The sequence below is a fragment of the Apodemus sylvaticus genome, chromosome 1, assembly GCF_947179515.1.
Source record: "Apodemus sylvaticus chromosome 1, mApoSyl1.1, whole genome shotgun sequence".
NCBI lineage: Eukaryota > Metazoa > Chordata > Mammalia > Rodentia > Muridae > Apodemus > Apodemus sylvaticus.
The window spans coordinates 128,955,659-128,970,733 of NC_067472.1; the positions used below are offsets into that span (position 1 = coordinate 128,955,659).

The 15,075-nt window shown below is 49.7% G+C and overlaps 1 protein-coding gene across 1 annotated transcript in view; it reads right to left on the reverse strand.

Annotated features, from left to right (window-relative positions):
- Window positions 1–4,076: 4,076 nt before the first annotated feature.
- Window positions 4,077–15,075, reverse strand: part of Abhd2 (abhydrolase domain containing 2, acylglycerol lipase) — an 84,174-nt gene continuing 73,175 nt past the window's right edge. Inside the window, exons 8-11 of the mRNA XM_052160315.1 lie at window positions 14,511–14,621; window positions 12,771–12,840; window positions 11,621–11,705; window positions 4,077–9,623 (exon numbers count right to left, since the gene is read on the reverse strand). Coding sequence (XP_052016275.1) covers window positions 9,427–9,623; window positions 11,621–11,705; window positions 12,771–12,840; window positions 14,511–14,621 — 463 coding nt within the window. The 3' untranslated portion in view covers window positions 4,077–9,426. The remainder of the gene's footprint in view (window positions 9,624–11,620; window positions 11,706–12,770; window positions 12,841–14,510; window positions 14,622–15,075) is intronic.

The window sequence follows — 15,075 nt, forward strand, 5'->3', positions numbered from 1 at the left end:
CCTAGCTCTGAGAAATGAGTATTTTTTTCAAATTATTCTTCTAATGTGTGGTGGCAGGTACCTTTAGTACCTTTAATCCTGGAGTTCTGTGGTAAAGGCATGTAGATCTTTGTAAGTTTACATGTATGGTTTACATAATAAGTTCAAGGCCATCCAAGGCTGCCTAGTAACACACACACACACACACACACACACACGCACACGCACACGCACACGCACACGCACTTCTGTTTTTCTAGCATTGTATTACAAGCCTGAGAGAATAGTGGTTGATAGTTTTGACTGACTCCCAACCCTCTCCTGGATCCTTCATTTCCAGCAGCCCTCCACCCCATAGCCCAGGCTTCCTGATTTGTGGTAACTACATTTTATAAACAGGGATAGGGAAAACATTACAGGCAGCTTCTGGCCAGGAAGCTTTCAGGGAAGCCTTGGCTCCTCCTACTCAGGCTCCAAGAGGTTGCCGGAGTACATCCATAACATCTATAGTCTGCAAGGCAAGCTCAGGAGCTGTCAAAACAAGAGATCCCAGAAGCTTTGTGAGGGGGAAGCTAAGGACTTGGGACCCATTGAGCCTGCTGCATGTGTTCACACTGCCCCCTGCTGGTCTTGCTCTGTCACAGCGGGAGGATGTGGACAGGAAAGATCTGGAGGTGATATACAATGGGGCTGCCTGTTAGCCCTGTCTGGGAAGGCGGTTCTTTCTGCTCCGCTAGGAGAAGATGTGAGGAGACCACAAATGTTAAAATCTGACTCTTTCAGTTCCATAAGATCTGAGTCCTCCTTTATCTGTGATTAGCCAAGTGTCTCACCTTCCTGCACTAATGAGATAGAGGAAGGACAATAAAATATCTTGAAAACCACAGGAAAGGGAGCAAAGAACCATGAGTTTTATGACAACCATTTGGTCCATGTAATGACATCCTTCTGGAAACATCTGGCCTGAGGCAAGAATTCAGCCACAAAGTGGAGCAGGATATGAGTTGGCAGACTGCAGCTAGGTATTTCTGCTCTCCTTGTGTGAACCTTCAGAGTTCAGAGTGGACAGCAGACTCCGGAGGCCCATCAGTCAGGCCTGGGTGGAAGGATTACTCCTTGTTTCAGAGAGACTCTGGACTGAGTTGGCCATTGCTGGGAGCTGAGAGGTCACTGGGTGACTCTGGAGTCGGCTAGTGCTGCCTGGCTTCGGATGGTGAAGGCATGCACTCTTTTGGTCTTATGTGAAGCCAGCCAAGAGAAGACATGGAGACACACCAGGGGAGTGCACTGGACCATAAAATCAGTTAGACCTGGACGCGTGTAGGCCCCCCTGAAACTTGCAAGATCTTCATTAAGGAGGTGCTCCTAGGTGGTAAGCTTTGCCGGGTTTGGGAACCTGTCAGGGCGGCAGAATCTGAGGCTCCATCCAGATATATTGAATCAGAACTGCATTTTCAGCAAGACTTCCAGGGGACTGCACATTCAAGAACCCATCAAAGCTTCCAATAGAGCGGCTCATAACCTCTGCTCACCAGGCTCCTCCAGGAGAGTGAGCAGGTTTAAAGTTACTCTGTCGGGCTGGAGAGATGGCTCAGAGGTTAAGAGCACTGACTGCTCTTCCAGAGATCCTGAGTTTAATTCCCAGCAACCACTTAGTGGCTCACAACCATCTGAAATGGGATCTGAGTGCCCTCTTCTGGTGTGTCTGAAGACAGCTACAGTGTACTCATATAAATAAAATAAAAAACAGCAGCAACAACAAAACACACAAACCAAAAAACAACCCACAAGAATTAATGCGGTTAGTACAGACTCGTGAGATTAGCCCAGACTCACCTCAAAATTATTATGTTTCTGAAAGTGACTTTTAACTTCAGACTCTCCTGTCTGTCCCAAGTGCTACAGACACAGACCACAGTGTCAGGTAATGCACTGCTGGAGGTTGAACCCAGGCCTGGCCTTGTGTGAGCCACATCCCCACATGTCTGTGGTTGGTACTGACTGGAAACATCGTGTTTCCAAGTTCCCCAGTGACCTGATGGAAGGCCATGGCATGTGGGTAGGCTTGTTATAGTCTACGGTCTTGTTTTGTTGTTGTTTGTTTGAGACAGGGTTTCTCTGTGTAGCCCTGACTGTGCTGGAACTCACTTTGTAGACTGGGCTGGCAGTGGTGGCGCATGCCTTTAATCCCAGCACTTGGGAGGTAGAGGCAGGCGGAGTTCTGAGTTCGAGGCCAGCCTGGTCTACAGGTTCAGGTCTTTCCATTAGGTCATTGATTTTTAGCTAAGTTAGGCCTAACGCCTGTAAGTTGCCCTAGGGACACAGGGAAGGGGAGAGAGAGAGAAACACAAGATGCTTTCTGCCATGGACCTCGATTCCCCAGGGGCACCTGGACTGTGCATGGTTGATGCAGAACAAACTCTTAACAGCTTGTGGTAAGCTATTAATAGCATGAGGACTCCTTTCTACAACAGAGACTACAAATCTCAATAGGATCATGCCTGAGGAGCCTGTTTGTAAAAAGTAAAATGTTAAAACTGTATTCATTCTGTTGGAGAAAGGAGGGAGACATTGGCCACGAATGTTAGGTTGCCAGCAGAAATATGGTAAATGATAGGCTACTGGAACCTAAGAGCCCAAATCTGAAATCTTCCCCATTTTAATTTTTATTTTGCTATTTCATGTAGGAGTGTTTTGCCTGATGTGTCTGTGCACCACATGCGTACAGTGCCTACAACAGTCATCAACAAGAGTGTCCCATCTCCTGGAGCTAGAGTTACAAACGGTAACTGCCACGTGGGTGCTGGGAATTGAACCTGGGTCCTTCCAAAGAGCAGTCAGTGGTCTTAACTGCTGAGCCATGTCTCCGACCTGGCAGTATTTTCTATCCCACTTTTTTTTTTTTTTTTTTTTTTTTTTTTTTTTTTTTGGTGCTGGAGGCTGGACCAGGGCAGTGCACTTACTAGGCAAGAACTCCATCACTCGGTAAATCCTGAATCCTTTAGGAATATTCTTTACAAGTTCTTAGGTCAAAATTCAGTGTCTGCCATGATTTTATCTATTTGTATACACTCAGGGCCCACAAATTTAAAAAAAAAGAGCGTCTGTTTTGTGACAGGAAATGGGGGAATTGTGAAATGTGAAGCCTACGCCTTCCAAAGCCTGCACTCTCCATTCACCTCAGAACTTGTCAAAGGGTTTGCAGAAAATGGGAAGGACGGAGGCTCCAAGGGCAAGGGAGGTGACACAACTCTCCTGGCTGGGCCAGGGCTTGGCTCTGGAAGACTCTTGGCTCAGGTTAAGACAGATCCAAGGGAGAGAAAACCATTCCCACCTGCTGGGGGCGATGGCGCCGGCCCATAGAGCAGTGCCTGAGGGGCAGAGGCAGGAAGGTCAGGGATTTAGGCTCATCCTTAAACAGTGAGGTTGAGCGGAGCCCAGGTTACCCTTGTCTCAAGAAAACAGAAGGAAGCAGTCAGTACAGCTGTGCAGCCAACACAGCCTGAGCCAGGCTCACATGATGCTCCTCGGGCCTTTTAAAAGAACAAGACTGAGAAAGCACAGGAGCTGCACAGGATGAGCTCCGGCTCCACCTTGTCTGCGTGTCCGCGTTTGTCTGCATGGCTCAGTTTAGGAAGTGACAAAAAAAAAAAAGTTACTACCTTACTTACCTCAGATTCTTGGCTTGCTTCCCTAGAAAGGATGGGTTTGGGAGAACTGGTTATATCTGGTATTTGTTTGCAAGGTTGGTTTTTACTTCACTCCTTGAGAGGAAATTAAGCTAGAGGTCCACACTGGATGCCCTCCTCTACTGGGCTCTCCCTTCTTTTGTGAGACAGGGTTTCTCAACAAGTCTGGAGTTCTATTTAGACAGGAAGAGCAGGCGGACAGTAGGCCCCAGGGGCCCCAAAGGTTCCATCTTTGCCTTCTAGTTGTAGAATTTATAGTCAAGCGCTACCACACCTGGCTTGGGTGCTGGGGGCGGGGGGGCCAAGCCTGTGCAGCAAGCACTTTATCCACGGGCCCATGCCCTGGTCCTCAGACGCACCCCCTTTTCATGCAGAAAACCCTCTTTGGACAGAGCACACACAAGCGCCTTTACATTTTTTTGTCTTTATTTTCTTTTTTAAGTAAAGAAATTCCGTTGAATCAAAGATAACAAAATTACAGTTTTTGTTTGTAATGATCTTCATTTACCACCACAGATTCCAAAAGAAATGTGAGAACATGAAACAATCAAGGATGCCATTGTTTAGATAATTTCTTAATAAAGGTAAATATCGTCATATTTAGAAAAAATTGCATTGCTAATTGCAAGTCCGAAACACCTGCTGCTGGAAGAGTCAAAAGACCCAGCAGCATAGGGGCTTCCGGAGCATGAACTCCAAAATACAGTATTTCCAGGACAGCATCTGGAGTTCCGTGAAACCCAGAGAGAACAAAACAAAACTCATTAGAATCAGGAATGTAAAAGTGATGGTTCTCAAAAAAAAAAAAAAATCAATCTGGAAGCAGATCTGCCGACGTAAGACTGCGGTCGGGTGGGTCGGTTGGAGTCTACCTGGGAAAAGGAGGGAGCGAGCTGGCCCCTCCCCCGCCCCAGCCTGGTCACTAAGGCAGCGGCCTGAGGCTGGGGGAGACAGCCAGGTCACCTGGAACGGGTGTGGAGAGGTAACAGGATTCTACACGGATTTGTGCTTTAGGAAAACTAAAGAGGCCGAAATGAAGAGCAAAGTGAGCCTAGCTCCTCTGGCCAGGAACTAGGTTTCCTCATGAGAGCTGCCCGGGACAGCAGAGCGGTGGTGCGTGGCCCTGGGGACCAAGGAGGTCGGCGATGATTTTAGGTGATGTTGACTGCTGTGTCTGTGGTCTGGGGGCAGAATGCCCACTGACACTAAGGGTTCTCCTACAGGCGCTAGAAGTGGACTGTCCCCAATTTATGGCAACAGAAGATGACTTGGCTAATGGGGACCAGTTATAGATTTCCTAATTGACAGGAGTCTAGTAAAAAGTTGTGAACTTTCTGAAACTATGTCAGTCTCAATCTAGCAACTAGAAACTGATGTCGGTTTCTTTATCAGGCCTTGGTGAAAGTTCTACCTACATCTATGCCAGGAAAAGACAGCTGGGAGACATGGCAGACGGGCCCTCCCTTCCTAAAGAGACAGCTGTCTATGTTCTGGGTGTCTGGGGCCTGTTGGCAAGCTGTACTCTGTGGCCTGTTTCTAAGGACTACTGCAGGAGGATGCTGGGCTGTAGCACCTGGAGGCAGCAAGGCCGGCAGAGCAGCCTTTGCTTTGTCTGGATGCCGTTCTGGGTCCTCAGCCAGCAGGGGCCTGCGCCCGCCCGTGTCCTTAGCTGTAAATAGAGTTTAGGAAAAGCGACCCCAGACAGAGGGGGCACTGTCCTCTGCTTAGCTAACAGGTGAAAGAAACCTGGCCCTCGATGGCTTGGCCTCTACATGTCAAGCAGGTCCCTTTTAGAAGCATTTGAGTGACGGAATGTGGCTTTGAAAGAAAGTAAGGCCAAGGGGGGGGGTGTTCCAGATCACTCGAGGTGTTGGGGTGAGAGGTGGGGGTGATGTCATAGGAGCCTCCAGGCCACCTGAGGAAATTCTCTGGTTTGGCTGTGGTTTTTGCTTCAGACTTTCACAGCAGAAGGGTTTGAAGTCTTATGCCACAATGTTGTCATACCAGGGGATTTTCTAGAGGCAAGTTAAGGCTTTCTGGGTAAAGAGAACAATTCCAGGTGACACTGTAACAGGATGCTGAAGTGACATGCTTCCTAAGGATGCTCTCGTGTGCCTGAAGGAAGAAAACCCAGGAGTGCCTTCAACTCCACAAGTCCTATCTCCACCCCCACCCCCACTTCCTTCTCCTTTTAAAACTGTCACTCAAGTCAGGATCAAGGACACAAGAAAAGAAAAGCCTCTCACATCTCTAACACCTGCTTCCGGGGCAAACATAAACACATGTTCTGTATCTCCGGGGCTGGCAAACCCTATCTCAAGTCAGCCACTTACAAAGAGCGCTTTCATCCGGATGCCAGCCAGATAAGCTCAGCTACCCAGAAGCTTCAGCCTGCAGGGGAAGGGCTTCTGGCTTGGCAACCATCCACGCTTTGCCCGGTCACACTGAAGGCTGGAGGTACCCTCCTCATTACCGTGGCCCTCACCTGCTACAGTCACAAGACTACCCTCAGAATAGCAAGGAAGCTGTCATGGGTGAAGACTAGGAAGAGAGGCCAAAGACGGAGCTTTGGATGCTGACTCGGATCCTGACTAGGAAGAGCTGAGTGAACACGCTCCTTTCTCTCTCAAGATGAACTTAGGGGTCGGGATTCACCCCCTTCGACATGCAACTTCAGACACACTTAACGAGGACGGAGCAAACGATTCACAAGGGAGTGAAGCAGCCTCAGAGACGATGTAGAACGAGGTAATAGGTTCAGAGGTGAAGTGACTTTCCCCTATGTCTGGCATGAGTCAGAGCCAGTAGGGATGAGCAACATGTCTCCTGACCCTGGTTCTGTAACACCATGTAAATAAAGGAAGACACCCTTACCGGAATATTTCAGTAGACCCCAAGGTTCCCTGTGAGTGTAAGAAGCCACAGAAACGAAAGGAATACACTGACGTGCTTTCCGTGTTCATTCTGCTCTGGCGTGGACGATGCAAAGTCGTTACAGGAAAGAACGGGCTTTCAAGTCTGCAAGCCTCCCTGCTAACTATGCAGCCTTGATAATTATTTTGATGCTAGGTAATCCTAATTTGACTCAAGTCCATGGTTTTCAATTATTTGGGAAGGAGGGAATATAACTAGAATAATATAGGTACACTCCCCACTTGGGTCTTGATGTTACTCCTGCCACAGAATTGTCCACACCTATGTAATTTATATCCTTGATTTAAAAACAGAATATTCAAATGCTCTCTAAAAATTCAACCTTTTGTCCAAGTACGTATTTGGTAGCCAGCAGACAGGTCACATCATTATCAGGAATGGATGACTTTGGGAAGAAAGGGAGGAAGCCCAGTGGAAGGAAAGCGGCTGACCTACATAGAGGGCTGTTCCCTCATTCATTAGGCTAGCTGGCACCTCCACAGTCATGCCTCTGTACTCTCATTCAGGGTCAAACAAGAATTTTCCTGTCCGACTGCCATGGTCACGGTCTCATTTCCATGTCTGAGAGCCCAAAGCTTGAATAAAGAGCTTCAGTTGATTTCATGTGAAGCAAAACGGAATGCCAGCGCCATTCAGGGCGACACACTGAGGAGGCTTCAGCTGGTACACATCCCCTCCCCCCCAGCCCCGGGGCCTGGCTCTGGACTGAGGCAGCCCCACCTCTCCCCATCGGGCCTCCGGAGCTACTGCAGGGACCAGGCTCCCAGGATAGCCTCCCACTTCCTCCTGAGTGTCACTGCAGGGCTGATTTCCTCTGAAGCAGGTGGCACCCAAGCCACTGCTTTGTCAGGACTTGGGAAGAGATGACCTCGGGCAAGCGAAGGGAGCCCCTCCCTTCCAGGGACAGTGACTCAACTCTGTGACCTTACTGCTGTCATTAAGTCTTCAGGGATGAAGGCAGGATGCAGGAACTATGTGTGAGCCTTCTAGATTATAGCTGTGGTAGGGGAGAGGGAAAACCAACAGAGAGGGATTCGCTTCCAAATTGAGAGATGAATGATAAAGTGCCAATCTGTGCTAAGAGAAATGCAGCAGAGAAATGGCCACCATGAGGAGGGCGCGGGGACAGGATTTGGTGAATGTAACAAATTATAGCAAAAAGCAAAGTGGAGGCTGCAGACATCTCAGTGACGACTGGGATGACCTAGTGATTGTCAGAAAACAGTGCTTCATGTTCACAGGCTTTCCTGTCGGTCTCTCGGGCCTGTGCCCACGCTCTATTCCACCCGCAGCCCCGAGGTGTTCAGGTGGCTCCTTTAACACCCACAGACCCACGACTACATCTCAGGCTGCCCTGGCGCCAGCGGAGACAAGCAGAGGAAACAATGACTCAGGCAATTCACCCACAGTCTCGGTCAATTCTGGATAGCAACTGCGGACTTTTCAAAGTGCAGGTTCTTAGGGACTCGAGTACCCCAGGGCTCCACAAGAGGAGTTCGTGAACCCTAGCTAGAGCAAGAAGTCCGCTTGAGAAGTCATTTCAGAAAGATCTACCCAGCAGACCACACACAGAGGCTTCAAAAGAACACCCCCTTCTCTTAGCTGGAGATACACTTCTTCAAATTCACATCCAACTTTTGGGTTGTTTGATATCAATTAGACATTGGGTAGAACTGGGATGAAAAACTACAATTTCAAGAGAGTGATTAAGACTCTCAAATATTTTTCTATGAAATGGGGAAGGGAGGAAACGCAACTATGGCGTTTACAGCTCAGTGTGGGGGGTGGAGTCCCAGACCCCTGGGAGGATGAGCTGGGGGTCACCTTGGCAATCTACCTGGTCCAAGCCCCACTTAATAGGGGAGGAGAGTCAAGTCCAAAGGGACATAGCCAGGGTCATATAGCCAGGGTCATACAGCCAGGGAGAAGCAGAGCCAGACTCAGCTCAGATGTCCTCTCCCTTTTAGGGATATCACACAAGGGCAGCCATCCAACAGACCTTGCTGCTTTGGAGGTCTCTGGGAGCAAAGAGACACTGTGGCTTATGAATGCCAATTAAATGAGCCACCACGATCTTTCTAACTTAAAGGCATAGTAGCATGGTGTTTCCCTCAGTTTGCTGGATGATGAGAATTCCCTGGGGCACTTGTCAAAAATTAAAATCCCCAGAGCCCTTCCCAAGCTCACCGAATCAGCCTCTCTGAGGGGAGGGATCTGGGAGGCTGAATTTTTAGACAAGTGCCCCATGCAACTCTCAGCAGCAGCGAGACAAAGACAGAGAGGTGTCTTAGGAGACAATGACAAGGAAAACTTGGCTTTTGATTCAGAGAATTTCCTTTGCTTCAAAGGCGAAACTCAGGCCCAGGAAGCCCCAGGCTCTCAGACTCCCAAGCTGGGGATGCTGACTTCTTGGTGGGGACTCTAGTAGGGCGCGTACATCCATCACAAAGTGACATACATCCTTCACTGTTCTCAGGGAAAGGCTTTTGATTGGCAAAGCAAAATCGTACTTCAGACTCGCTCCTTAATAGGAAGACTAGATGTAACCAGCGTGAAAGCAGTCAGATACCGAAACCGGACAGAAGGGTGAGAATCTTGTAGCTTGTCACCATGGCTAACAATGCAAAGGAGAAAACCCGTAACTAAGCACAAAAATAGCCTGGAGCTCCCAGGGAGAGCCGCCTACTTGAGACAGGTTGCATGATGGGTAACCCCCCACTGATGGTATGAGGTCAGATCCAGGTCACTGAGAAACCTGAAACAGCCGTCAAAGGGACGTGGGTTCCAGAGGAGGGCCGCTGGAGCACGCCAGAGTCCGGAGGCCTCATTCCAACTCGGCCTCCATCTGCTCCGTGTCTGAGCACTGAGACTTATTCCTTTCCCATTGGCAAATGGCATTGGCGTACTCCACCACCAGCTTATCCATCCACGTCAGCGGCTCGGGGAACAGCACAGAGCCCTCGAAGAAGCCCAGGTGGCCCCCATGCAGAGGCAGCACAAACATGACATTCTCCCGTTTCTCTGTAGGGGGAAAGGCAGCAAAATTACAACATCCTATTAACTACAAGTTGGGGGTGGGGGTGGGGGGGTTGAGCATTCCTAAGTGGGTATCCAACCGCTGTGTATTGTGCCAGTCTTTTCTCAAGATGGCAGGCAAGCCAGCAGGATCTCACAAGTTTGGTGTCGAATGGGTACCAAAAGGGTGGGGAACACAGCTCAACGGCAAAACAGTGCCCTAGCATATGAACCCCCCAGAGTTCAGTCTCCAGCACCGCCAAAATAAATAAAACCCAGTTCATACAATGGGCCTCAGCTTCAGAAATCCTTAGAACACATATTTAAAGCTCTATAAACCCAGGCTGTATCCTGACCCCCACATGACTGATTAAGTTAAAATCTTAGGGCTGAAAGAAAGAAGAGGTAAAGGGGAACCAACACCATGCCGGTGCTGCTGGAGTATCAACACCGTGTGCCTGGATAACTTAGCTAACTCCAAGGGTGGGAAGGCTCAGTGGATGCGGAATCACAGCACTAAAGAGCGCTGTTCATCAGAGAAAAAGGAGAACTCAATGCAGGCAACACTTTCTTATGCCCAGCATCAATCTTCAGGCTGCGAACTGCAAGGTGGGTTAAAAGGCACCCAGGTTCCGGATGCCATGTGCTAAATGGATGAGAGTGGAGGGCACAAAGTTGGGCCGTGGGTCCAGATTCAGCTTGGTCTCCATGGCTACTGGAGAGGTGCATAGAAGAATAGAGGATACAGCCAAGTACAACAGGGGAGGGAATGGGGGGCAGTGGACACAGGGGGACAGTAGACATGGGTGCAGTGGATATGGGGTGGCGGTGGACATGGGTGGTGAGAAGAGGACATGGGGGTACAGTAGGGGTGGCAGTAGACATGGGTGGCGGGCAGTGGACCTGGTGGTGGGCAGTGGATAGGGTGGTGGGAGGTGGACATGGGTGGCCAGCAGTGGACCTGGTGACGGGCAGAGGACATGGGTGGAGGACAGTGGACACGGTGGTGGGCAGTGGACATGGGTGGGGGCAGTGGACTGGGTGGCGGGCAGTGGACACAGTGGCGGGCAGTGTATAGGGTGGTGGGCAGTGGACATGGCTCTGTTCTTGCCTCATTCCCTCCATTCTTCCTCCTAGTTGCTATTTTGTACATTTTTGTGGGACAGCATTAGTCCTGTGGATGTTATTTTCAGTCCAGAAGGAGACAAGTGCTGTTGCACGTGGCTGAGTGGGCCAAACTGTGGTGTGCTGGGAGTCCGTGGGTGGCTGGGGGTTGACAGGAGATAGCTTCTATCAAGTAACGGGCTCCCCCACGAGGCCTTTCTCCTTAGGAGGACAGAAGCACTGTCAGGCAGAAGCCCTTCCTCTGCAGTCTTATCTGCTCTTGCAGCTGGGGGCCAAGGGGAGGAAGCTGGGGGCCAAGGGGAGGAAGCAGTTTTTCCTTTAGGCTACTGTATTTACGAGGGGAAATCACAGAGGACTGCGGAGACAGCATCCTGGAGACTGGCAACACAAACAGCGCAGTGACTGGAACCCCAGCTTTCCCTCCAGGACATTCCCTCTCTGCCTTCCCTGTAGCGTGGACCACAGGACAGGCTGAGTCTGCACAGCGTTTTCATGAGCAGTGTTCTCTGCCATTTCTGTTGCTTATGCCCTCCAGCAGATGGAGAGGCTGTCATCAAAGGCAGCAGAATTGGCTTTGTTTTGTTTTGCTGTTTAGGACAATTTTAGTTCTAAATCTCTCTTAACCTCAGGCTCTCTAGCCCTGAGACAACACTGCTACCGAATACTCTGCTGGTGATGGGTATCAAGGGTGGTCCTGTCTCCTGCACCAGGAAGGAAGCCTAGAAGATGCTACCCAGGGCCCTTTGCAACCTAGGACTGTGTCATAAGCCGCCCCTCTCCCAAGAGGCTTGTCTCCAGATGCCGACAGGAAGTGAAAGTGCCAGAGTTTACAGCAGTAATCTGTCGCACAGCTGGGGAAACAGAGGGAAGGGACTCACCTGAGAGAGACTTTGGAATGGTTAGAAGGCTTTCGTGCACCAAGGGGTCGTCGGCTGCATTAACCAGCATGAGAGGCACGTATATCTGCAGCAAGAAGGTAAAACACAGTTAAACACCAGCCCCCTAGCAGACACGCCCTGAAGCAGAGGGAAATGCTCACCACTCTAGCTGGATTAGAGCCTTAGGCCTGCCCCACTGACCCTGGCAGTGAGACCAGTGACAGGTCTGCAGTGATTGCCCCTGGGCAGCAGGCACAGAAGCAACGCTGCCAGCACCTCAGACCTGTGTGTTCAGGGGAGACAGGGTAGTATCAAGCACACTCACAGTATTTCTGATCATCTTCAGTGTTTCAGATTAGCCACACCCCTCAAAAAAGGGCCACATCAGGTGTATATGTGTCTGTCTGCTTACCTATCATCCATCCATCCATCCATCCATCCATCCATCCATCCATCTCCTTCAGTTTATATTATAAAAAAGAAAAGTGAAGTGCACCCCACTAGAGGCAAAGGAGGCCTTCTAAAAGAATCTCAAAGATGCAAACAGAGCAGGAACCAGATATGCGTACTCTTAATCTCAGCACTTGCGAGGTGTAGACAAAAGACTCATGAGTTCAAGGCCAGCCTGGGGTGGGTATAAATATATGCCCTATTAAAAAAACAAAACAAAACACCACCAAGCGTTAGAGATGTGGCTCAGCACAGAGCCCGTATCTAGCCTGTGTGGAAGGTACCTGTTTCAATCAAACTGCACACACAACTAGGAGTGGCTGCTGGGTATCAGGGAGACCTTGGCAGGACTGTGCTCAATGTGCAGGTGAGTAAAACAGGTAACAGAGCCTCCTGTCAGTGTAGGGTGTATGTAGTGCTGACGGGGCACACAGACCATCCTGAAGTGTCATCCCGGCATAGTGACTACCTGTGCTCTCCTAGAACCCTGGTGTGTTAAGAGCCTGGGTTAGTGAAGATAACTACGGAGGCCAGCCACAGAGCTGAGGGGATTTAACTGTAGCAGTCACAGAGACTGGTACGAGTGACAGTTCAGCTGCTATGAGGCTGGAGTGGTGCTTGGCAGGTCCTGGCTCTGCTTCTGCCCCCAAACTTAGGAAAGGTAATGGTGACAGTGATTCAGAGAGGGGCTGTCACTCACCCTGTGCAGGTACCTCATGCAGCTCTCTTCCTCATAGTATTCCTTCAGGGAGTTATAGCCGTGGAACTTTCTGGAATACAAGAACACACAAAGGCAAAACAACATCTGTTACAAAACGGAGCTGACAACTCTGGTTCACACACAGCTCACTGCAATGGCAGAATCCCGTAGGCTGTAACCTCACTGTGGTGAAGCGCCTGCTTGTACAGAAATGTACAGAAGTGGCCAGTTTGGAGTGGGAGCATAGGCTTGGGAACTGGACTCAAACCCTGGCTCCACCACTTGGTGGTTGGGTAATCTTAGGCAAATGTTCAAGCTCCCTGTGCCTTGGCTGCTTCACTGTAAAGTGGATCAGAGACAGGATCTTCCTTAATGGTGCTCCGAGGCTTCTATCACGGACTGGAGAAATCCCAGCCTGGGGCCTCTAGTCTCCGAAAGCGGACCTCCTCTGTCAGTTCAGGTTCTGCGATGTCCTGCCTCCCCCAGAGCTAGGGATCTCTTCCACTTCCAGCCTTCTCAGGTACCTCGGTCTGCAAATGACCAGGAAGGCTCAGGCTAGACCATTAGGGACCTCTGGTAGGGAAGGAGGCTGTGTGCAGAGATCACACCCAGGATGTGTGAATCTGTGCTCCATGGTGTCCCCAAAACCTTCCATTCCTCCAGCGTTGCTGGGGACCACCCTGAGGATGATGCTAGACTGGTTTTATTATGGAACCATTACCACTCGATACTATTAATGACAAAGACATTAATAGTTAAGAAATAAGAACTGAGGGACGTTTTCTTTTTGGGCTTAAATTAAGAAGATGGACAGGAAATTTATATTAAATATTAAAATTAGAGTACCTTTCCTCCCTAACAGGCACCACAGTAATTCATATACTGCATCATACAAGGGCTGGGCATCGTTGATTTCTATCTTTTACATATACTAGCAATTCCATATTTCTATTTGCTTTGAAAAAACGGTAACTGACACCTTCAGGTTTCCCTGGTGGAAAGGCTAGGAGAGTCTCATGAAGAAGGGAAGCAGAGATCTCCCCGCCTCCAGCCAGGGGCCACCTTCTGAGAGGACCTGCTTGCTTTAGGCTTCGTTTAAAGGTATCGAGGGACTGTAAAATGTGAAAGACAGTGACGAGGTCTGAGACCAACTGTACAAGTGAAGTTCTCTAACCTCCATTAGTGGGTGCCAGCAAAGGTGACAGCATCGGTGCCAGGGGTCCAGGCAGGAAATGAAGAAATGAGAGAAATGGGCGGGGATTGTGTCTTCCACCCAGAAGCATCTTCACCCCACTGTCACCCACAGAAAGTGGCTCCAGGTGTCATCTGAAACCTATAGATCTCTTGCTCTGCCTTTGGTCATCTGCTTTTGATAGAGACTCGACCACTGAAGTCTGGATATACATGCTTACCATGTACAAGAAATACTTCCCTCCACTGTAAAGGCTGGCACTTTAGATCTGGGTGGCACTGACCTTGCCCCGTGTCTAGACAGGACATACAGTGTACAGTGCGGACCACTAGGTGGGCACACTCACCACTCAGTTCAAGCTGCCACATGGGGCAGCCATATTCTTTCCCCACTTCCAAGAGCTGAGAATGTCCCTCTGATTTCCTTCTAAGCATTAGATACTCATTGTGATGAAAACAAGCCTCTGGAGCAGGAGGGCAAGGCTGTGGTGCTGGGCAGAGGAGATGGCGGTCTCTGGCCTGGCACCTGCCGTGGCCTTGGGGACCCACCTCATCACATTGTCATCAATCTGCATCAGGGATGTTGCTGTGTAGAGCCGGCTCAAGTCTGTGTCCTCCAGGCTCTGGGGTTTCTTAACATGGTCTCCAAAGAGAGCTTGTCTAGAACAAGGCACAGAAGTGAACACAACAATGTAGATGAGAAGAAACCAGCATCGCAGAGCCTGCTGCCCTGTCCACAGGCAGACCAGGAGTGCCAGTTACCATGGGACCAGCACGACAGTCAATCAGACATACAGCACTCCATTTTTGTTTTGTTTTATTTTGGTTTTTGTTTTCCTGTGTTACTGGGGATTGAACCTGGAGTCTTATGCATGCTGGGCAAGCACTCTACGTTAGTCCTAGTTCCTATTTATTTACTTACTTACTTACTTACTTACACATGGTCTCCTGAAGACCAGGCTGATTTCAAATTCCCCACATAGCCAAGGATGACCTTGGACTCCTGATCCTCCTCCTGCCTTTACCACCCCCACCCACCGCTCTGGGATTACGAGCATGTGCTGCCATGACTGCTTCCTTTGCGCCTGTAGAACATTCACAAGGACGAGAACAT